General features: G+C 45.8%; 1 protein-coding gene across 1 annotated transcript in view; it reads left to right on the top strand.

Annotated features, from left to right (window-relative positions):
* Positions 1-21,772, top strand: part of PSAT1 (phosphoserine aminotransferase 1) — a 31,693-nt gene extending 9,921 nt beyond the window's left edge. Inside the window, exons 6-9 of the mRNA XM_041746189.1 lie at positions 770-939; positions 7,902-8,030; positions 18,795-18,932; positions 20,563-21,772. Coding sequence (XP_041602123.1) covers positions 770-939; positions 7,902-8,030; positions 18,795-18,932; positions 20,563-20,668 — 543 coding nt within the window. The 3' untranslated portion in view covers positions 20,669-21,772. The remainder of the gene's footprint in view (positions 1-769; positions 940-7,901; positions 8,031-18,794; positions 18,933-20,562) is intronic.
* Positions 21,773-22,319: the final 547 nt, after the last annotated feature.

The raw sequence follows: 22,319 nt of genomic DNA, 5'->3' as shown, positions 1-22,319 counted from the left end.
AGCACTGCACTCAAGTGCATGCAAGGAGGGGGCGTGATATCTGTAAAGCATTTAAAAACAAACTCACTAAATGGTAGCCTGCCATTTTAAAACATACTGTGGTAAAAGATACATAATATAAAACTTACCATTTTAACCATTTTGTACAGTACAGAGACATTAAGTACATTAACACTGTTGTGCAAACATCACCACCATCCATCTCCTAAACTTTTTATCTTCCCAAACTGAAGCTCTCCTCGGGCCCTCTCATACCTATTCATATTCACTCTGTATGCCTCCTTTTTACACCCAAACCAGTAATTAAAATGAGGCTGCTGGAACACTGAGTGGCTCAGTGGTTGAGCATCGGCCTTTGGCTCAGGGCATGATCCTAGGGTCCTGGGATCAAGTCCCACATCGAGCTCCCCGCAGGGAGCCTGCTTCTCCCTCTGCCTGTCTCTGCCTCTCTGTGTGTGTGTCTCTCATGAATAAATAAATAAAATCTTAGAAGAAAAAAAGTATGTGTGAGATCTTTATAGTGATGGCTCGGGCTAGCCCCTTGCTGGTGAGAAGGACCAGGCACATAATGTAACCTGTAGGCCTCTGAACTCGTGAGTATGTTTGCTGTCCCAGATAGATGGAGATGCCCTCAGAGAGTGGAATGCATTCTGAGCAGGATTAGAACAGAATCACCTCCTCTGGCTTTGGAGAGGGATCAGAGAAATTTGAATACATTTATGAAAAATGACCCAAGTGTATCTAAAGCAGCACGTCTCCTGTTTTTCAGTTTGGTGTGATTTTTGCTGGTGCCCAGAAGAATGTGGGCTCTGCTGGGGTCACGATTGTGATCATCCGTGACGACCTGCTGGGGTTCGCCCTCAGAGAGTGCCCCTCGGTCCTGGAATACAAAGTGCAGGCTGGAAACGGCTCCTTGTACAACACACCGCCATGCTTCAGGTTTGCTCTGGGGCTTGGCTTGGGGACTGATTGGGGGGAGGGGGGTCTCACTCTCTCCTGGCAGAGTGGAGGGAGGTAGCTTTTTAGAGAAGAGCATGTGTTCGTGAACCAGTGACCTAATAGCTCAGACTTCCTATCAGGATTCTCTGCCCAGCTTGCTTCTCCCTCTTAACCTCCTGTGCCCTGTTCAATCAGGTTTTCTTGCCCTTTCTTTTGGGGGGTGGTGTTTTTCTTTGATCTCGACAGCCTCACTGGTTCACCATTAACCCAAAAGCTCTCTGCAAATGAAGCAGCAGGGTTGTATCTCAAACAACCTGTAAAGCTTTGGAGAAGGACTTCAAGGGGCGCCTGGGTGGCTCAGTGGGTTAAACGTCTGCCTTCAGCTCAGGTCATGATTTCAGGGTCTTGGGATCGAGCCCTGTATTGGGCTCCCTACTCAGTGGGGAGTCTGCTTCTCCCTATGCCTCTGCCCCTGTCCCTCCCCCTGCTCATGTTCTGTATTGGGCTCCCTACTCAGTGGGGAGTCTGCTTCTCCCTCTGCCTCTGCCCCTGTCCCTCCCCCTGCTCATGTTCTCTCTCACTTGCTTTCTATCTTGAATAAATAAATGCAATCTTTACTTTAAGTAAAGGGCTTTGAGAGGCCAGGCCTCCTGCAGCTTGCTTTTCTTTCCCTGTTGGTCCCTTGGCAGTGAACATACTGGCTTGGAAAAAACACCATTCTGGTTTTTCACCCTATCTGCAGGTGTCCTGTAAACTTGGCTTCCCATTGGGCAAGGGAAAAAAGTGTCTTGAGGCACATTCAGGAAATTAAGGCTTCCCTGCCCCGGTAATGTGATCGTTTAACAGCTAGCCTCGGGTGTTTTGTGAAAATCTTGTGACCCCTAGGATTTAACAGTTGCCTGGGAGATTGTAGTACTTACTGGCTGTTTGACCTTGGGCAAGTCACTTAACCTGTGTGTGCAGCAAGTTCCTCCAGGAGAAATAAAAGTACCCTGCTGATTGGGTTGCCATGAGGAGACATATACATATATATATATATACACATACACACACACACACAAACATATATATATATATATACACATACATACGTATGTATCTATCTATCTGTACTTAGTGGTTGGTACTTGGTGATTTATAAATGTTAGTTGCTGTATTATTGTTGTTGTTTCTCTTGGTGTTTGTTTCCAGAGCCTTAGCAGGGGAGGGAAGAGCCAGAGTTTATGGATTTATCTTTCAGGCGGGCATGAAATAGAATTGTGAGATACTTTATATGTATGACCCGTTTAATCCCCCCAAGTACTCTATGAGGTTAGATACTATTAATTCCCATTTTGTAGGTAAAGAAGCAGAGGTCATACTTCTAGGACATGGCCTGGCTGGGATTTGAACTCGGGTAGCCTGGCTTCAGAGCCAGGATGTATATACCTTGTACCTTAGAGTTCCCCAGAAGTGAGATGATCAGTGTGCATGTATTTCTGTTTGAAGGAGTTGGTCTTAGGTGAGTAGGTCACTGTTAGAGTCTAGCTCTTCCATAATGGAGTTTCTACGGTGGGTGCAGGTGCTCTCAGAAGAGCGTGTGGAAGGGTGGGCTTGGGCTGGTGCAGGCAGCGGTCCCTCATGGGTTGGGACATTGCCAGAGTTCTCCCCCACGGGGCTGCCTGTAGAAAAATCTCCCACATAATTTGCTATAGGAAAGAAAGGTGTTGTTTTTCAAAGTTAGAATTCTGATGGAATTTCCTGCTGCCTCTCCTCACAGCTGGAAAGGGACACAGCCACTCATTTGTATCTCTTGCATTCCTCAGGGAATGGGGTGCTTACTCTCCTGGTCACCTGTAAATCCCACTGTTTCATCCTGGGTGAAAGGGTTTCTGAGATGCCTGGGAAGGGTGGGGCAGTAGGGCTGGATTTCTCCCCGACTCCTCCCATCTCTGGGGGTCCAGCAGTAAAATGACTAGTGATCACTGGCCACGTTGGGAAGGAGAACTGGGGGTGCTGAGCAGTGAAGACGCAGGTGCAGGGCCCCTGGGGAAGGGGCTTAGGTGCCAGGCCGCACAGGGATAGGAGGTGTTTGCCCCCCGCCCCCCCAGCAAGGACAGGGCCGGGCTCCCAGAATCTTTCAGGGCGATGCAGCGGCCACCCTGGGCCCCAGGAAGAGGCAGGGAGAACGTTGTGCCTGAAATCTGGCTTGAAAGCTGGTAAGTTCAGATCTGAGCAGAGCCCGGAGGAGCCGGGGAGTGGGGGGCACACCCTCTGGCACCTTCTCTGGTAACGAAGAGTTACCGTGAAGCAAGTTATGGAAAATGTGATGAATATGTTCAAATGCTGTTTGTTAATATTAGGGTGAAAAGTCAACGGGAACAGTGAGAAAGCGGGTCAGTGTGTCTCATCAATATGACAAAATGATAAGAGACAACAATGTCTGGAGTCAGACCTATAGACACAGAGAGGAAGGGCTCCTTTCAGTGACTCTCATGCAGGGCCACGGCCCTACCAGCCCCTGCGCTGGCATGAGCTCCAGGCCTTCACCCGATGGGTCAGCTGGTCACCTGGGGGAGAGTGGGGAGGGGTGCGGGAGGGCAGATGCTGCCTCCCCAGAGCTCTCCTATGGAGCAGGAGTAGCCAGAAAGGGCAGAAAGGGGGCAAATCTTTTTCCTTAGGCAGATCAGAGTAGTGTTAATAACTGAGACCACCTGAGACCATCCAAGGGCAGGTTCTTTTTTTTTTTTTTTTTTTTTAGGATTTTATTGATTTATTTGTGTGTGTGAGAGAGAGCAGGGGTAGGGGCAGAGGAAGAGGGAGAGGCAGGCTCCCTGCTGAGCAGGGAATCCCATCTTCACTGGGACTCAATCCCAGGACCCTGGAATCATGACCTGAGCTAAAGGCAGACGCTTTACTGACTGAGCCACCTAGGTACCTCATTGGGCGGGATTGTTAATATTGATCAGAATCATGTAAATGTAGCAGATAAGAGAGACTTGGGTAAATATGTTCTGGCCAAGACACCCTCTGGGAATTGCTTTGCTTTCTTTTACCCTGAAAGAAGAGAAAAGTAAAAGTGTATATAGTTGGGCAATTACCCTAAATCTATGATTTGAAAAACCTCAGAGTTCATTTGTGGTACTTTAATGTTCAAGATTAGAAAATTGTAGCTTGTCCAGTGAGAATAAGCTCCTAAGTTGGAGATGGGAAGATTCGTGCCAAATGCCCTCCCCAATCTTGAGGGTAAGCTGATAAGGCATGAAGAACCCTTCCGAACTTTGTATCATGCAGAAGTCCTTGAAAAGGCCCCACATTGGAAAAGAAGACTTTTTTTCCTCCTTTCAAAATCAGAGCTGAATGACCACAGGCCCTGGACATTTTGTGTGAGCTGGGCTGGCTAACTGGCCTTGACATTGTTGCCTGTAGCTCTGAGCAGTGAATTGGGGTGGAATAAAGGAACACGTGGTCATTCTGTTTTAACCCTTTAGTAGATCACCCTAAACCCAATGAATGGACGGGCAAAAAGATGCTTAAACTTCCCTTCTGTTCCCACAAAACAATTTTTTATTTACCATGACAAACTGAACCTGTAAGTCTAAATTTGTCTTTGCTGTAGTATGAGGGAAAATAACTAATAAGAAACAAAATAACCCCATTAACCAAGGCCACCTTTCTTAGCAGAGGAGGAGTGTGTGAGCCTGCCTAGGGCCTTAACCTCACTCACCATGAACCCCAAAAGCAGATGTGCTTCTGCAGTTTGAATCATCAGAACAAATAGCCGGGAAGAGTTTTTCCAGGGACTTTCTGGTGTACTTTTTTTTTTTTTTTTTTAAGATCTTTATTTTCAGGAGAGAGAGAACACTAGTGTACATGCACAGGTTAGGGGCTCTCCTGAGCTGAAGGCAGGAGCTTTAACTGCTGAGCCACCCAGGCGTCCCAATAGGCAGGCTTTAAATGGTATGTGTGTGTGATGTAGGTGGCGTTTTAGAAGTGAAGGCATGAATCTGGTATGTTACATTGGTTAGTGAAGAGAGTTGAGACCAAATTGCAGAGCTGCATATGCATTTAGGTCCCCTGTATTTTGAAGAGTTTGGAGAAGCATGAGTTAATAATGAACTAGAAGGGGCAGCCCTGGTGGCTTAGCGGTTTAGTGCCGCCATCAGCCCGGGGTGTGATTCTAGAGACCCGGGATGGAGTCCCACATTGGGCTCCCTGCATGGAGCCTGCTTCTCCCTCTGCCTGTGTCTCCGCCTCTCTCTCTCTGTGGGTCTCTCATGAATAAACAAACAAACAAATCTTTAAAAAAAATAAATAATGAATTAGAAGCCACAGGGAGAACCTGCTTCCTTCATGCTGAGGCTTCAGGGACGAGACCCGGGTGCTGGCTCTGGGCAGCGTGTGAAACAGGAGGGCTTTCTGCTGATTGCCTGCTCAGATCCCATTAAGATTGGCAGGGTTTCTGGGCAGTGAGTCTGGACATGACAGCCACAAAGACGGCAGTGTGTTGGTGTTGAGGACTGGCTTGGATTGTGGACCTGCCTGGGGCCTCGCTGCAGCCTTGGGTTTGAGTAGCGAGAAAGCAGCTAGGGACTCTAGGATAACAGAGCTGTGGGTAAAAGCAGAATGTGACCTCTGCAGAGTATAGTCAGTGAATAGGCATTAGTGGCTCTGCTTGGATCGTGGGGCAGGGGTGTTTCTGTGGTTCGTAGGGGAGCGAGTGAGCAGTTTGGGGTTGAGGGGAATTCTAGAGCATCTTACGGAACAGAGGGGTGGCCAGGTGGCATCCCGTCTGGAGCACACATCCACACACACATGCTGTGAAGCTGCTGTGGCAGCTGCACTTGGCAGCTGGGTCTGTGGTCTACCTTCTGGGTGGAAAGACCTGGGTCTCCTACCTACCAGGTTGAGCCAGTGAGTGAGCCAGTCAGAACCTTGGGCTTCCCCTGGCACCAGCTTCTGGCTATTAGAGTGTCTTCCAGGTCTAGTGATCTCCCGCTTCAACTGGTCACCGTGGTGGGAAACCGTGGTGGTAGTAAGCAAGGAAGCTCTTGTCCAAGGGTTACCACCCTAGGTCTTTGCTGGACATTGACTCCTGGCAACTCATTTTGTACAGATTCCCATAGGGGACCTTTGTCCCACTTTTGGGGAGGACGTAGCTGAGAGCTGATCTTCAAATTCCCAGCTCCAGTGGGTGGTGTCTCTTCCTTTGAAGACCTGTACTGCTGCCCCCCCAAGCTTTAGTGAAGTGCGCTTTGCAGCTTTTTAAGAGAAGGGCTTTCAGAAGACCCCTGGGAAACCATCCACTGCTCTTCAGCACTGTGTATGTTTGGTTTAGTATTTTTTTTTTTATTTTTAAATATTTATTCATTCATGAGAGAGAGAGAGAGAGGCAGAGACATAGGCAAAGGGAGAAGCAGGCTTCCTGTGGGGAGCCCGATGCAGGACTCAATCCCAGGACCCTAGGATCATGACCTGAGCCCAACCACCGAGCCACCCAGGTCCTCCGTTTGGTTTAGTTTTGAGCCCTTGGTAATGAAGATGTCACTGACTACACTTGTGGGACCTACTTGCCATGTGCTGGACCCTGCACTGAGCACTTCACTGAACCTGCCTCCTAGGCTTCTATAGTCCTCTCGAGCCCCAAGGTCTTAAAGGTGATGGAGTTGACATTTTGGTTCAGAAGGGAACACCCCCAAGCTCACTGAGGTGCGGTGGTTCCCCCTGGAACCAGGGACATGAATCCCACCCCATCTGCTCTCTGTTCCTGATCCTTGCTTCTTTCTGCTGGAATATTGGCTTCATTTTCTCAGAGGAGTCTCCTTCAAATGTTCTTTTTTTTTTTTTTTTTTTTTTTTTAAGATTTTTATTTATTCATGAGAGACACAGAGAGGCAGACATAGGCAGAGGGAGAAGCAGGCTCCCTGCAGGGAGCTCGATGTGTGACTCAATCCCAGGACCCCGGGATCATGCCCTGAGCCAAAGGCAGGTGCTCAACCACTGAGCCACCCAGGTGTCCCTCCTTCAAATGTTCCTCCTCATGTCTCACACTTTCACCAACACACAGGTTGGCCTCTGTGTCCTCACTGCCAAGGCGAGAATCCTAGGGAGGGCTCTGATTGGCTCGGTTAGATCCCCTGCCCTGCTGTGAGGCCAGGGGACAAAGGACCCAGCTGGATCTGCCTGTTGGGTGGGAGCAGGCTTAGGAGCATCAGGGCTGCTAAAATGCCGGGTGTCCACCATAGGGTGGGAGGCCTCCTTCTTTCCAGATGGGAAAGCCGAGGTTTGGATTCCCAAGGTGACTCTTCATGGGTAGTCCTCTTAGTGGCAGCAGTGGGACTAGAGTCAGGACTGACTCAGAGCCTGTGCTCCTAGTATCGTGTCACCCTACTTCCTGCGCGGTAGAGGGCCCCCTGTGAGGGCTTGGGGGTGGGAAAGGTGAACCTTGGTGCTTTAGATCCTCTACAGCCACAGAGTCCAAGTCATGGGCACAGAGAAATATAAAATAAGGGAATGAAGGTACAAACTATGGGAAGTATGGGCAGAGGGAGTGTAGGAGGTGAAGGGGTTAACTGGGTGGGGGTGGGGAGCCAGAGTCCTGAGGAAGCTTGCTGCAAGGGAGAGAGGGAAGTGTGTTCCAGGTGTTGTGGAGAGTTTGCATTAGGGTTTGGGCTGGACAGATGGAGACCCGTGTGAGTTCCAGAGAGGAGTCTAATTAAACCTTTGTTCTGAATGACCTTCAGGGGCCTAGAGTTGGATGGATCCTAGTTCTTGCTTCATGACACACTTTTGTCCTTGGTCTGCACATGGCCTGCTTTCATCTTGTCTGTCCCATGGCATTCTTAAGTGTGTTTTAGTGTGACTTAAACAATAGTTTGCTTGAATGTCTTTCCACTTTTGCAAAGCTGAACTAAGTGGATTTGTCTTATTTTTAAATTTATTATTATTATCATGTAATGGATTTGTTTTAATCTCTATTTCAGCATCTATGTCATGGGCTTGGTCCTGGAGTGGATTAAGAACAATGGTGGTGCAGCAGCCATGGAGAAGCTCAGCTCCATCAAATCGCAAATGATCTATGATATTATTGATAATTCTCAAGGATTCTATGTGTAAGTTGATTGGCTTTATCTCACATTTTGCCTCTTGTGAATTTTAAATTGTGTATGTCCTGTACCTTTGAGAAGTGGACATATTTCCCTTTCTTGAGGTGTCGGAAGTGCAGTGAACTGGGTAGTCCCAGGCCCCAGGATTAGGGAACAGGTGAGTTCTTCCCTTGTGCATCCCCACCTGGGAATCCCACGATGAGGGACCTCTTCCCCAGGGGGTGGTGATGTTTTTTTCATGAAAGATACTTCCTGGGGATGTCTCATTTCCTGCTGGGGCAGACCCTTCTCCCATTGTCTGCCTCCTCTCTGTGTCCCCTGGGAAAAAACACTGTGCTTGCTGGAAGGTCTCAGCTTTACCCAGAGACTCCTCTGGAAACCCTTGGTATAAATACCCACTCCTGGTCCCCTCAGCCAGGTCATTTGCCTTTTTTTTTTTTTTTTACGTTTTATTTATGTGTTTATTTGAGAGAGAGAGCGTGCACGCTTGCATGAGCAGAGCAAGGGGCAGAGGGAGAGAGAGAGAATGAGAGAATCCCAAGCAGACTTTGCGCAGAGCACAGAGCCCAGTACAGAGCTTGATCCTACAGCCCCCAAATCACAACCTAAGCCGAAATCAAGAGTTGGATCTCAACCGACTGAGCCACCCAGGTGCCCCTAGGTCACTTAGCTTTTTAGGATAGCTCACTACTTCCCTTATTATAGGACAAATATTACCACTCCAGGAATGCTGTCTGTGAATGGAATTGGCTATGGTATGAGGAGACTTCTAGTTAAACTCTTTTGTGTCCACCACTGGATGAGCACCTCTGAGGGGTACAGGAGATGATGGGTCTTGTGTTAGTCTCCTAGGACCACTAAGATGATGGGTCTTGTGTTAGTCTCCTAGGACCACTGGAACAAAGATGTATTGCTTTGGTGGCTTAAAGCAACAGAAGTCTATTCGCACTCCTCTGGAGGCCTGAAGTGTAGTATGTCAGCGAGGCTGGGCTCCCTTCAGAGGCTCTAGGGAGGAATCCATTCTTTGTCTCTTCCAGCTTCTGGTGGCTCCAGGCATTTCTTGGCTTGTGGTGTGTCACCTTAGGCTCTGACGTCAGCTTTGTTGTGCGTCTTCACTTCTGGTCATTGGATTTAAGGCCTAGCCAGATAATCCAGGATTATTTATCTCAACTAGAGACCTTTTACATAGTTACATCTGCAAAGACCCCTTTTCCAAACAGGTCACATTCACAACCCCTGGGGGTTAGGACATGAGTGTATCTTTTAGGGGGTCACTATCCAGTCCCCTACCATAGAACTCTCACCAGAATGTAGGTGTGAAGCACCTAGTGCAGTGCCTGGCACACAGAGATGTTTTCATTTGTCTTTCCCTGTCCTTAAAGTGACATACAGGTTTATGAAATTTTATGCTGTGTGTGTGTGTGTGCTCATGCGTGCACGTACACATGTGTATATTTGTGTTTATACACATTTATATGCATATACGTAAACATAGTCATTTACAAAGCCTGGGACCTCCTCCTTAGCGACCACTACTCTTTCGGGTTCAAGGATAGCAACTGACCAATAGTAACTGGAGAATTTATACTCTTTGAGAATTCAGTGTGCCATGTAGGATGGACAAAACAATGCTTGAAGCCTAACTGTTAATACATCCCCATGACCACCCAAGGGTGGGAGATGGGGATATACTTTTGGAGCAGTTAGGATAAAGTAGCATGCTACTGCTACCTCTGCCCTGAAAATGCTTGTTGCCTTTCCTGTGAGTTCTTGGCATGCAGTGACCCTCCAGCCACAGGCCCTGGGGGAGTCGGGTTTGGCTGGATGCCTTAGCCTTTAGGCTCCTCTCCCATGAGCAGTCTGGGGGAAGGGATGCACACTGTGCTTTTTGCCTGTGCATGGTTCAGCAGAGCCAAGTGCAGCCAGGGGGGGCTTGGTGGTGGTGGTGGTTGTGGGGGGGTCCAAGGAATTCAGCGCCAGGGGCTAAATAATAGTTACAAGCTTGGAGTGGTAACATGATATTGCTTTGCCTGAGGTGTACAGGGGTTTTTGACTGAGCTTGAGCCTTGGGCATGAGTAGAGTTAGAAGGCAAAAGTACTTTTGGGAATTTTTATGAAAGCAGGGAGTGGCCCCTGCAAAGGTACTGAGGGAAGAAAGTACATTGTGTGTGGGGAGCAAAGAGTGAGTTGCCTGGAGGGGATGTTTGTGCTGAGATTAGAAGGAAGGTCTGGAAAGGTCTGAAGACATATTTAGTCCACCTGTTCAGTCCTCTGTTCACCTGTCTGCTCATCTACCCACTCACCCACCCTTCTATCCATCATCCACCCACCCATCCATCATCTATCATCCATCCACCTATCCATCTACCCATCTAGTAAATGTTTCTGAGCACCTACTCTGGGCTGTGTTCTAGGCTCTGGGATACTCAGAAGAACAAGGTATCTTTCCTGACTCCCAAAGAGTACTCAGAACCTGAATGTGAGTGAAAACACTTGGCTATTGTGGAGGAGAGACCAAATTTTCTATTATTGGCTTTAGGCTCCATTTATTTCTCAGGAGATGTATAGGCACAAAGTGCGAGGACAGAAAGAATGCTAATGCCTCTGGAAAAACCCAGGGAATTAGAAACAAAACAAAACTTAGGAGGAACCCTGGGAATCCCTGGGATTCCTTTTCCTCCAAGCTCCTAAAAACTCCAAGCACCCAACCTGGCATTTCCCAGAAGGCAGCCTGCTTAAGCCAACGTGGCAGGCGGGTTGTCTCTGGGGGAATCAGGTCACCTTCCCACCCAGAACTTTTCATTTACTTATGCACAGCCTTGACCTAGAATTTTCATCTTCTTCACAATAAACCTTTTTCTGGGAACTTCCATCTGCCCTGGGCTGCCCGCCCAGAAAATGTCACTCTAGCATGTGATGTTCCCACCAGGACACTGTTACTGGAGTCAGCAGGCTTTCCACTTGTTCCCTCCTCAGTGTTGGTATCTACTCTTTATAGTCACTTTAATTTTCAGGAAATTCTCTGCTTTTCTTTAAAATTATAGAAATATGGTACCACAAGGGAGGTGAGTGATTTTAAAGAGGAATACCAAGTACGCTAGAATTACAATCCTGAACACAGTTGTGGGCAGTTTCCTGGGGGCCACACCAGCTCTGCTAGTGAGCCTGGCAGAGATGCCCAGACAGATAAGATAGCCATCGAAGTCCATATGTTCATCCCATGGCCTAACCACCCATATGGCGCTGATTGACCCTGACTTGAGCCCATGGGCACAGTGTAGCATTCAGGGCAGAGAACCCCCTCTTGGCCACTTGTTAGCATGTGGCCTTGGGCCAATGACCTGACTGCTCCAGACTCCCATTTCCTTATCCGTACAGTGTGTGTAATGGTGGTACATACTTCTGTCTGTCTGTCTTGAGGACTAAGTGAAAATCCATATGAATAAAGACTATATAACAGGGGTTTAGAACATGGGCTCCAGCGTGGGTTAATTTGCATAAACCATACTTGGCATTAGGGAGCCTTCCTTAAGAGTTAGGTCCTAGTATTATTTTGGGTTACTATGGAAAGCACACAGAATGCTGAATTTTGATATTCTAAAGATATCTAAGTGATAGCGCCCATATCGAGACCTGAGATCACCTTTCTTGGTACCTTCACGTGGGGACCAGACCCTAGGAAGGAGGGGAGTGTGTGATGGGCCTAGCAATAACCTCAACATAAGGGAAGTAGGTAGAACCCTGGTGCTTTATAGCTACTGACACATTTTATTGTCAGCGCAGCCCTGTGGAGCAGAAATGAAGCCTATTTTCCAGAGGCACAGAGAGGTTAAGGTGGCCGGGAAGTGGGAGCAAGCCAGGGTATGCACATGAGGAGGGTCATGGGAGTGCTGGTTCCAGGGTGCTTATGTACTACTCTCGAGAAACTACAACAATCACAGACCAGAGATGATGTGACTCTATAATGCAGGCATCAGTGGAAAACTTAGAAATGATCAAGTTCAGAATTGTGATTACTTCAGCTAAATACATAAAAGCCAATTACTTTCCCATACTCCAGAAATAAATGTAAAAAGCGTTAAAGAGGTTAAAAAGATCCCATTTGCTGCAATAGCCATGTCAGTTCTTTTTTTTTTTTTAAGATTATTTATGTATTTATTTATTCATGAGAGACAGAGAGTCAGAGACATAGGCTGAGGCAGAAGCAGGCTCCCTGTGGGGATCCCGATATGGGACTCGATCCCAGGACTCTGGGATCACGACCTGAGCTGAAGGCACTCAACCACTGAGCCACCCAGACGTCCCAGCCATGTAAGATCTAAAAATCCAAATATTCATCTGGAAAAGTTAGTTAATACAGAAGGATAGCTGAAAAATTTTAAGAATACGTATTTACATTAATAAAATGTTAACATGTGGTTTACCAAAAACAAGCCATGGTAATGTAATGGGACACTGGCATACAGATAAGCAATATGCCAGTGGAATAGTAAAAAAAAAAAAATTCCAGTAAAAAATTATTTTATTGTTAATATTATTTTTTATTTTTAAAGTTTTAAAAAGATTTTTGATTTATTTATTCGTGAGAGACACAGAGAGGCAGAGACACAGGCACAGGGAGAAGCAGGCTCTTCATAGGGAATCTGATGGCAGGACTCGATCCTGGGGCCCTGGGATCATGCCCTGATCGAGAGGCAGATGCTCAACCGCTGAGCCACCCAGGCGTCACAAGAATGGCATTTTAAATTAGGTAGAAATGCATGTTTGGATTGCCCATATGATGCAGTTTGTTGGACATCTGACTCTTGGTTTCTGCTCAGGTCATGGTCTCAGAGTTGTGAGACTGAGCCCCACCTTGGGATGCTTGGGATTCTCTCTCTTGCCTCTACTCTGCCCACTCATGCACTTGCTCTCTAAAATAAATAATAAAATATTTTTTAAAAAAGTAAAAGAAAAGCATGTTCATAACTTTGAGGTTTTATTTTTTTTTTATTTTTTTATTTTTTTAATTTATGATAGTCACAGAGAGAGAGAGAGAGAGACAGAGACACAGGCGGAGGGAGAAGCAGGCTCCATGCACCGGGAGCCTGATATGGGATTCGATCCCGGGTCTCCAGGATCGCGCCCTGGGCCAAAGGCAGGCGCCAAACCGCTGCGCCACCCAGTGATCCCAACTTTGAGGTTTTGATGTTCAAAGCATTGATAATCCATTTTAGACAAAATTATAGAGCTAGATATTTGCATCATGCCATACTCAAAAGTAAATTTTAATGAGTTAAAAGATCCAAATGGAAGAAACTGAAATAAAAATACCATAAGAAAATAGAGGAGTTTCTTTGAATGTAGAAAGTGTAGAAGGCCTTCCTAAACAAGCTGTAAAACTCAGAAGCCATAAAACAAAAAGACGTCTAATTATGTGAAAAATTTTAAAAATTTGCACAGCTTAAGATATCACAAATGGAATGAAAATGAAAAATGACAGACATGAGAAAAGTTTCACAGTATGTAGCATAAAATTTAGGTGACTATCTTTGGTATAGGCAAGAGCCCACAAATGAAAAAGGAAAATAAACCAAATAACAATGAGGTGGTGGTCACTAATGGTATGAGCCAGAGACCCAGAGAAACACAGCTGGCCAATAGGCCAACCTCTTCAAGAAATGCAGATTACAACCATGAGAAATATCAGAGAGGGAGACAGAACATGAAAGACTCCTAACTCTGGGAAATGAACAAGGGGTGGTGGAAAGGGAGGTGAGCGGGGGATGGGGGTGACTGGGTGATGGGCACTGAGGGGGGCACTTGATGGGATGAGCACTGGGTGTTATGCTATATGTTGGCAAATTGAACTCCAATTTAAAAAAAAAAAAAAGGCAAGTGGCAAGATACAGGCCTAGGGGGGTAAAAAGATTACAACCATGAGATTTTTTTTTTTCTTTTTTGCTGCTAATCAGAAATTATAACGATTGATGACATCAGGCCAAGGAATGCACTTGGTGTGTCAGGTATGAACTTGGACAGTTTGGAGTGAAGTGTGCAGCCCCCATCACAATTCAAACTCTTAATCTTTGACCAGGGATTTTTATTGCCAAGTAGATGGCTGTCATTTCTACTCATGGATCCAGAGGTGTGGTACCTGCAAGTCTGGTCCTGCTAGGTGAAGATCTGCAGATTATTCAGATGCCCATCAGGAGGCGTCTGATGAAAGCCACTGGGGTCAGGACGCCTGGGTGGCTCAGGTTGAGCATCTGCCTTTGGCTCAGGTTGTGATCCTGGGTCCAGGGATCAAGTCCTGCATCAGGCTCCCCACAGGGAGCCTGCTTCTCCCCCTGCCTGTGTCTCTGCCTCTCTCCCTGTGTCTCTCATGAATAAGTAAATAAAATCTTAAAAAAAAAAAAAAGGGGAAGAAAGCCGCTGGGGTCCATCCACAGTGTGGGATAATGTGTGCAGTGAGAAAGGTGAGGGAGGTCTGTGAACAGACATGGGAGACTGGCCAGGTTCTATTATTTGGACAGAAGATAAAAGCAAGTGTAGGAAAGGATGCATCTATTATTAATTCACTTACAAAGCCACAACATTTCAGGAAGTCTGGGTGGCTCAGCAGTTGAGCGTCTTGCCTTTGGCTCAGGTCATGATCCTAGAGTTCCGGGATTGAGTCCCATGTTGGGCATGTCTATACATCTTTGTATGTTTAAGAAGAGCCTGGGGAGTGCACATCAGTGGGAACCCCCTCTGTAGGAAGAAGATGGTAGATTTCTGTATTTTTACTCTGGATTTTCATAAATCGTATCAAAATTTAAAATTAATATTTTATTTTAAAAATCTGGCAGTAATGGGCAGCCCTGGTGGCTCAGCGGTTTAGTGCCGCCTTCAGCTCAGGTTGTGATCCTGGAGACCCAGGATTGAGTCCCACGTCGGGCTCTGTGCATGGAGCCTGCTTCTCCCTCTGCCTGTGTCTCTGCCTCTCTCTCTCTCCACCCCCTCACCCTCCGTGTGTCTCTCATGAATAAATAATCTTTTTAAAAAAATCTGAAAAAAAAAAATCTGGCAGTAAGGAGAGGCCTGATTATAGCATTTTGTGGGCTTCTTTCTCACAGGGCAGTCTTCCTCATTCTTTCTCAGCTGTCCTTATAGAAGGACATCACTGAAACTTGGCCATGCTAACGCTCACCTTCTTTGTAAGGTGGGTGATTATGGGAGCTGTGCCTTGGCCCCACGCCATCCACTCTGCTACTTTCAGAAGTCCTGATGTTTCTCAGTGGCCACTCTGGGGCACTAGTCCCAGAGACCCAAAGCATTTTTCAATCACATCATTTGAGGAAAACTGTGTCCCTGTAGGATTTCTCATCTGGGGAGTTTAAATTCATGTGAACTTATGACGGGCTCTGTGAAGTTTAGGAGTCAAGAAACCAGTTTAGCCCTGTTGACACAGGATTTCCTAAATTTATAAGGTCATGCAACCAATTTTCCAATATTATCATAGACAGTAGTGGGAAGCAGCACATGGAGTTTGTCCTTCTGTCTTTGTAGTCCTGAGATTACCAGGGGGGTTTTACATGCTGCCTAGGACCCACCCTGACCTTACTCTCAGTCTTGGCACCTTCTGCCTGCCTCTGAAATTTGGTAGTGACTGCCCAGATTGCACACTGGGGAGCGGTGGCCAAGTGCAGCCCACAGTGGTGCTTGCAGCTCCTGCAGTGTTTGAAACACAGCTTCAGGGATGCCTGGGTGGCTCAGTGATTGAGCCACATTGGGCTCTGCTCAGCCAGGAGTCTGCTGCTCCTTCTCCTTTTCCTTTTGCTCCTCCTCCCACTTGTGCTCTTGCTATCTCTCAAATAAATAAAATCTTGAAAAGAAAAAGTGGGAGCATATTTCTCTGGGGAGGCAAAGAATGGGCAGTCACATTTGTTGTGTAACAAAGGGAGTTTGTGCTGAGTCTGGCACACCAGACCTGTTCTCATTTGTATGACAGCTGGGCCTCTGTTGGCATTTGAGTTTGCCTCCCCAAGTGCCCTTGTTCTAGTCTTAGGCCTTGTTTCTTCTGACCAGGAAACTTCTGGTTTTTTAAAAGAATTGTTTAATTAATTAATTTATCTATTTATTTATGAGAGAACTTGAGCAGGAGGAGGGGCAGAGGGAGAGGGAGAAGCAGACTCCCCGCTGAGCAGGGAGCTGAGGAGGGGCTTGATCCCATGACCCCAGGATCATGACCTGAGCTAAAGGCAGGCATCCGACTGAGCCATCCAGGCATCCTTGATCAGGACACTTCTTTGTAAAAGCTTTCTAGCAGGTCTCTTCATCTTCTGGTGTTCCCACTCTCCATTCTCTCCTCTGTGGCTGCTGTTCTTTAAAATTTAGATTTCATGTTGTGGAAACCTGACTGCTCCTCGTTGTTCAAGGACCCAATCTAGTTCCCTTCGGTGAATCGACAGGGCCTCCCCCCTGCAGTCCAAGCTCTACCCCTGGCCAGCAAAACCCAACACTCCAGTTCCCCAAGTTCTTGCTGGGGGTCCCCTGGGCCTTTGTAGATGCTCACCTGTCCTAACCTTGCCGTGTCCCTCTGAAACATTTAAGCTTCCTCTTGGGTGGAATTCCTTGCTCAGCTCTGTGCTTCTTGCTGTTACAGACCTCTCCCTTGGAAATTTAATTCCCTACGCTGCCATCTCACTAGACTGGGAGCAGTTAATTCCCTTTAATCTTTGTTTCCCTCCCTGAGCTTTATACCAGAGACATTCTTGGGCACTGTGTGAATATTTGTCATGTGCCGATTATTTACTGTCATGATGCCATCTACTTTCATGATAGGTTGGGCAAATTTGGGGTGGGGGTGAACTGTAAATAAGATGTTTAATTCTCCCTCCTTTTAATTTTTTTTCTTAAATTAGGCTTGCTTTTTGCTGTGCCACCTCTATAATTGGACCTTCCTGTTGGGAGCCTGAGGCAGCAGAGTATCAGAAGGGTAGCCAATGAATTTTTAATTTAAATGTCAACCACCAAACCTACCACCTAGTGAAAGGGGGGTGGTGTGCAGAAATCAGGCTCAAAGCCTATTACTAGATATTTGGTTTCCCGTTTGCGTCTTTTCTGCCTGTAGGTGTGCACTTGACTCTTATTAACTTTAGTAGGAATTATGTATGTGCCCTTAGGGGAGAGCATAACTTTTAATAGGGGCTTCCTCACACTGCTTTTATTTGCTGTTTAATTTTAATGAATCACACCCCAGTAGAAGTGTAAGAATACAACAGGATAAGCTTGAAAATGCAGAAGTGGTTATTACATATTTTACTCTTCTTTTATTCCAGAGTAGATGTCAGCTCTTCATTTGTCTCCTTTGATTGTCGATGGAATGTAATTTTGACTGCCTATGTTTCAGATCAGAAACTCAAGTCAAAATACTAACCTTTCCTACATAAAAATTCACACATCCTTCATTTTTGAGAATCTGTATAAGCCTTGTGCACGATGCTGGGAAGAAAATGATGAACTTGTTGAATTTAACTGATACTTAGGTTCTTTTAATATGTTCCAGACACTGTTTTAAACTGTATCAGTTATCTGTTGTTTATGCATCACAGAGAACATGGAAGACAGTTGTTAAAGCAGCGATTTTTTTTTTTTTTTTTTTTTGCTCATGACTTTGGGTCAGCAGGCTGGGCTGGGCTTAGCTGGGTGGTTCTTCAGCTCCTCTCACTTGGGATGGCTTATGCTAACAGGGTCAGTGGTGCTTCACCTGTAGCCAGTGGTCTACAGTGACCTCACTCATATGTCTGGGAGTTGGTGCTGGCTGTTGCTGGGCCTCTTCTTGGCTTGCTTACATGGCAGCCTTGTTTTAAGAGGGCAGCTATAGAGGCTGTATTTGTATTCCCCTTGAGGTTTAGGCTTGGAAGTTGCATAGAAACCCTGATGTTGCAGTCTCTTGGTCAAAGCAAGTCACAAGGCTGGCCAGATTCAAACAGCTGGTTGGCTCAGTCGGTTACACATCTGCCTCGGGCTCAGGTCATGATCTCAGGATCCTGGATCGAGCCCTGCGTGGGGCTTCATGCTCAGTGGGGAGTCTGCTTCTCCCTCTCCCTCTGCCTCTCCCCCTGCTTGTTCTCTCTCTTTCTCAAATAAATAAATATAAAAAAATAAAAAGGTATGGAGAACTAGACCTCGCTTCTTGCTGGGATGGCTGTAGAGAATTTGTGACCATTTAAAAGCCACCAAAGCCCCCTATAAATACTCGCTCAATCCTCACATCAAACTTAGAAAGTGGGTTCCATTACTCTTTCCACTATTCAATAGATGGCAAAGTCAGACAAAACAGGTCTAATAACTTGCTCAAGGTCACACAGCTTGGGACAGTGCAGTGTGACAGTGCTTTGAAAACTGTTCATGACTGAGCCCTTCAGCCACTGTTAGGACCAACAAATTTTTTTCTCTAGCCTTGTAGAGAAAGGGTCAGTCACATTGCCGTGTGATTGCCATGTATTGGAAAATCCATATATGTTGTGTCACCGAGCTATCACAGCTAGTCTGATATGAAGGTATTATTTCCATTATTTAGGTGAGGAAAACTGAGGCTAATGGAAATTAAGTATAAGTCATACAAGGGAATGCTAACTCACTGTTCCATCTGCAAGAGTGGCCTCAAGTAAAAATGATCAGTTCCAGGGCAGACTTTTTAAAATCTATTTGTGTTGACAAAATGTTTAAAGCAGTTTTTCTGTTGACTTGTTAATGGCTGTTGCACATTACAGAAATAGCTGGAATAATAAATATGTTTTTCAGATGTCCAGTGGAGACCAAGAACAGGAGCAAGATGAATATTCCATTCCGCATTGGCAATGCCAAAGGAGATGATGCTTTAGAAAAAAGATTTCTTGATAAAGCTCTCGAACTCAATATGATTTCCTTAAAGGGGCATAGGTGAGTATATATCCAGTTCAGATGCTCATTAGAGAATTTAGTTTTTCTTTCTTTCTTTTTTTTTTTTTATTTTTATTTTGAGAGAGTGCTCACGTATAAGCAGGAGTGCGCAGTTTGGGTGAGTAGGAGAGAATCTTTAAGCAGTCTCCACCCAGAACGGAGCCTAAGGTGGGACTCCATCTCATGACCCTGAGATCATGACCTGAGCAGAAACCAAGGATTGGATGCTTAACTGACTGAGCCACCCTTGCACCTCATAGTTTTTCAAATGTGGAGTGAAACCTATCTACCTCTCTAGGAGTCTTGCCCAGCTTGGAGTAGCAATTATTATAACTTGTTGAAAAAAAACAGTTGTCATGGGATAATTCTCCTCTCCCCCCCTCCAAGATTTTATGATTTATTTATGTATTTATTTGAGGTAAAGGGTGGGAGAGGGGCAGAGGGAGAGAGAGAGAGAGAGAGAGAGAGAGAGAATGAATCTTAAGCAGCCTCCATGCCAGCATGGAGCCCAACACAGGGCATGATCTCATTAGCCTTAGATCATGACCTAAGCTGAAATCAAGAGTAGGATGCCTACTGATGGAGCCGGCCAGGTACCCCTTAGATTTTATTTTTAAGTACTCTCTATACCCAACACAGGGCTCAAACTTACAACCCTGAGATCAAGCGTCTAATGCTCTACTGACTGAGCCAGCTAGGCATCCTTCTATTTTTACTTATAGACCCTTAGTGTGATTCCCTGGCTGGGTGCATCATAGACCACATCTACAGGCTTTTGTCAAAATTACCTTTGAGGGGCAGCCTGGGTGGCTTAGCAGTTTAGCGCCGCCTTCGGTCCAGGGCGTGATCCTGGCGACCTGGGATCGAGTTCCATGTTGGGCTCCCTGCATGAAGCCTGCTTCTCCCTCTGCCTGTGTCTCTGCCTCTCTCTCTCTGTGTGTCTCTCATGAATGACTAAATCTTTAAAAACAAAACAAAAAAACAAAATTACCTTAGAAAATCTCTTCAGTGGTTTTTATGGCAGAGGTTGGCATCCCATGACTGGAGAAAACAGATTGCTGTTGCTCCTGCTAAACAGCAGAGTGGGTCCTGCGTGCTCTATGAAAAATATGTGTCCTCGCCCCCGGGGAAGTGAGACACCTGCCCCGCAGTGGTTGCCTGCTCCCTGCTTCTTGTGAGGCAGGCCCACCAGATACCTGACTGAGTTAATCTAGGTGATGTGTGAGCATGACGGTCCTTCACTATATTAGGGAGAATTTCCTAACAATTAGACATTTGAACCTGCTGGCCACGTAGGGGCCTTCAGGTGACAGGTTGGACATGATGGCCTCAGGTGCTGTGTTTCTCTCAGGAGTGGGTAACTGGAGACTGGAAAGAGGGTCGTCATGATGCTTAACGGGATGGTTTTTTTTATTTTTTTTATTTATGATAGTCACACAGAGAGAGAGAGGCAGAGACATAGGCAGAGGGAGAAGCAGGCTCCATGTACCGGGAGCCTGACGTGGGATTCGATCCCGGGTTTCCAGGATCGCGCCCTGGGCCAAAGGCAGGCGCCAAACCGCTGCGCCACCCAGGGATCCCCTTAACGGGATGCTTTTGTTCATAATGGCTGCATCTTTGGTTGTTCTAGGTCTGTGGGAGGCATCCGGGCCTCTCTGTATAATGCTGTCACGATTGAGGATGTTCAGAAGTTGGCAGCCTTCATGAAGAACTTTTTGGAAATGCATCAGCTGTGAAGACATCTTAATCAACATATGCTCTCCCCTTGAACAGTGTACAAAATTGGAAGTAACTTGGGGATGGCAATAGAAACTTAGAAAACACAATATTTTTCTCGAGCAAATATGCTTCTTAGGGACCTCGTTTTTCAAAGAACAACAGCACAACATCCACATTTCTGCAAAGCTGGTTGGTCTTAATGGCCCTCACCTTCATTCTGACTTGAACTGGAAGTGTTTTTTATTTAAAATCTTCCTTATCTTTTCTAGTGAATTCCAGCTAATTTTGTCTTTGCTGCTACTTTTTCTAGCTAAATCTCAGTATTCAAACTTGCCTGTGGACTTAATAATGCAACTTGAAGTTACTTATTTCTGGGACACACACACACACATACACCGAGCATAGAGGTTGGGTGGGGACCTCTAGGTGCTGAATCTTGATCCTTTACAAAATGACACGATGGGGTCTCCTGGGTTTTGCAAGCTGTTAATTCAGGACCACACTCACTGTGTGGTGAGTGTTGAGGGATTCCAGGCTAAAGGGCAAACTTGGAATGTTTCTTTCTCCTGTTACTCTTCTAAAGAGATAAAAGTGGCATACTGTGTGTTCATATAGCAAGGTCTGTTTTTAATACCAAATAGTTTATATGTCTATGTAGCCTGTTTCTAATAATATGATTCTTGGTGACGCATATGTAGAGACTTAGAGACTTTGTTAGAATCCTTGTCTTCTTGTATTAGGCGTTAACGCTTGCAATGGTGTGTCCCTCCCCTCCCCCTTTTGTCTTTAAAAAAACTACTTTGCAAGATTTTGAAATTTCCCTGATTCCCTTTGATGTTCCTTTTAGTGGGTAGAAGAGAAGGTTGGTTGGTTGCTTTGTTCTTTATTTTTCAGTGAGGCTGTTAAATTAAAATTCTCTGTTAAACTCCCTTCTTGTTGGTTTCACTTGACAGTTCTCTTTATAGCATTTGACCAGTGATGCTGTGAAGTTCTGGAAGATCTTTGTGGAAGAGTTTTTCTCCTATTGTTTATTCATTGTCAGTTATTTTCTCTTGACTATGTGGAGGACATTTAAGTCCTAAAACATGTAAACCTTTGTCAATAAATTTCTTTACCTGCTATTTATTGACGTATGTATGTATGTTAAGTAATCTCTACACCCAACATGGGGCTCGAATTTATAGCTTGGAGATCGACAGCTTCATGCTCTACCGACTGAGCCAGCCAGGCACCTCCACTTCACCTGCTTTTTAGATGGATTGTTCTGTTAAAAACTTTATAATGGAAAAACTTGAGTCTGACTGTAGCATCTGATAAGGGTAATTAAGTTCCACCAAAGGGGTAAGACCTGAGACCTGTGCATCCATTTTTAAAAAAATGATTCGGTATACAGTTGTGGCTTTCCATTGGCTTTTGGAATGGATATTATCAAGAAACCACCCTACAGCCACGGTATAAAGGTCTATGAGCTCGGTCTATGAGCTCTGTCCCACATAGGTCAGAAGCATGCCAATAGGGCAGTTCTAAGCTATCTTTGTGTTTCGTTCTATTGTGTGACAAGGACTGTACTGATCTCTTATCCAAGCTCAACGTCAATTAGTTGGGTTATTTGGGTTCCACTGGTCAGGGCTAGGCTTCCCTCGTCTTAGTTCTCATCTGTAAAAAAGA

This window comes from Vulpes lagopus, chromosome 2, assembly GCF_018345385.1.
Source record: "Vulpes lagopus strain Blue_001 chromosome 2, ASM1834538v1, whole genome shotgun sequence".
Classification (NCBI taxonomy): Eukaryota; Metazoa; Chordata; class Mammalia; order Carnivora; family Canidae; genus Vulpes; species Vulpes lagopus.
This window is presented reverse-complemented; position numbering and strand designations above follow the sequence as displayed.